Below are 1,864 nucleotides of genomic sequence, written 5' to 3'. Positions count from 1 at the left end.
CGGGGAGGAGCCGGCGGGCAGGCACTGCGCGGCGGGAGGACGAAGGGAGAAGACGCAGGGGAGACACCTTCAGATGGGAGCGCAGCCCGAGGCCAGGGCAGGGCGACGGGGTGGCCACTTACGAGTCTCCCAGAAAGTCGTGGAAACGGATGCGGCCGACGGTCGTATTGGCCTCGAAATTGGGAGCCTCGTCCCCGAGAAGGAGACCTCCGGGCATGGCGGCAGCGGTGACGGAGGAGGAGAGCTATAAAAAAACATATTAATACGTGTCCCGCGCTCTACTTACTACCAGTCAACGTAAAACATATAAATACGTTTCCCACATACAATGTGTTAATTGTAATGTATAATTGGATATACATAATATCCTATATAATAATGGTTCGCCAGATCCCCGCCACCTCTTACCATCCCTGCAGCCAGTGGGCGCTAGCGTGCGTGTCCCTTTAGGTGAGGTCGCCCCAGGCAGGCTCGGGGGTGCGCAGCATTAGACCCTGCAGTGTGTGTGCGCTTTGGAGGTGAAAAAGCGCAGCACAGTAGGAATGGGTCCCTACCCGGAGAATCGCACAGCCGCCCCAGGACCCCGGAGGCGCAGAATCCGCGCAGGAGGGCCTGCCCACCCACCCACCACGGACGACCTGCACTCCCGGCTCTGACAGTGTGAGCGTCTGCTTCAGCCCGCCTAGCCATCATGAATAGTGTCATATCGGAGGATGTGGCAAGATCCAGATGTGTGGAGGACCTTACGTCAGAGGAAGTGGTTTTCTGATTGCAGCAGAAATTCTCGCACCAATGTTAGTGCTTGAGGGAATGTGACTAAAGTTTTCATTTTTATTCCACTCCCCGTTCCCAGAGCTCATTATGAACTATAAAATAATACAATTATTCTGAAGTCTAAATGTAAAATTTAAAACATACTTATTGTGATCTTCTGTCCAAGCACGACTTAGACAAGATGACTGTTCTCTTGGAGCTTTCATTCTAGTGGGGGAGACATAATTAAATAAAAATATATTAGGTAGCAGACATCCTGTTGAGAGGAATAAAATAAGGTGTGCTAGTGGTGACTGGTGCTGCTTTGGATTGGATAGTCTGATCTGGGAAAGCCTCCGGGATCACGGTGGTCGCGGGGTAGAGGAGGGACAGCTTCAGTTTCTTATCAGGGCCAAAAACAAACACCTGTAAACACACAGACACTTAAGTAGGACAAGTTCTTTGATATGAAAGCCTCTTGGAATGCTTGCCTGTCATGACAAATGTTCGAAGGTATAAACACAAAGCAAATGAAAAAATTCCCCAATATCTAAAATGGCACACCAAACTTCATTGGGGGGCAGGAACCCAGACACTTTTCTTCTCCATGTCATTTCCCTTTTTATAAAAATATACTTTTTAACTTTTTGATTACAATGACCTATAGTATTGTATTAGCCTCAGGTATACATCAGTGTTCATGTTATCTTCTGCACTTAAAAGGAGATTATATTTGGTTCTGGTTGTCCCAGTAAGAAAAACTGATATGCAAACTGAATCCAGGAAAGGGCTCCGGCTGGTACTATGTTAAATAGGGGTGATTATCATAAAAATAATACTAATGGGAGTGGACACTGGCCCTCACGTAGTTGTACTTTTTGCAGATGAGGGACTAAGTTTGTTTTCAGGACAGAACTAACCAGAATTCAAAACCAGAGCTGCCCAAGGATAAAGGACATGACCCATCCCATTAAAGAGAGGTTGTCAGGAGAGATATAGGAAAGATTACTCAATTCTAGAAGTAGGTTTCCAAAAGCTATGAATTGCCCAGTTTAAAATTTTAGCTGAAAATTTAGCATGAGCATTACACATAATCAGTGAGACTGCTACC

The 1,864-nt window shown here is 46.6% G+C and overlaps 1 protein-coding gene across 2 annotated transcripts in view; it reads right to left on the bottom strand.

Moving 5' to 3' along the window:
* Positions 1-241, bottom strand: part of LOC102263613 (peroxiredoxin-6) — a 15,896-nt gene extending 15,655 nt beyond the window's left edge. For both annotated transcript variants that reach the window (XM_014540892.1, XM_005867668.2), the window contains exon 1: positions 123-241. In XM_014540892.1, the coding sequence (XP_014396378.1) occupies positions 123-217 (95 nt within the window). In that variant the 5' untranslated portion in view covers positions 218-241. The remainder of the gene's footprint in view (positions 1-122) is intronic.
* Positions 242-1,864: the final 1,623 nt, after the last annotated feature.

This window comes from Myotis brandtii, unplaced genomic scaffold, assembly GCF_000412655.1.
Source record: "Myotis brandtii unplaced genomic scaffold, ASM41265v1 scaffold250, whole genome shotgun sequence".
NCBI classification, from domain to species: Eukaryota; Metazoa; Chordata; class Mammalia; order Chiroptera; family Vespertilionidae; genus Myotis; species Myotis brandtii.
The sequence above is the reverse complement of the archived record's forward strand: the minus strand, read 5'-3'. Positions and strand labels throughout refer to the sequence as shown.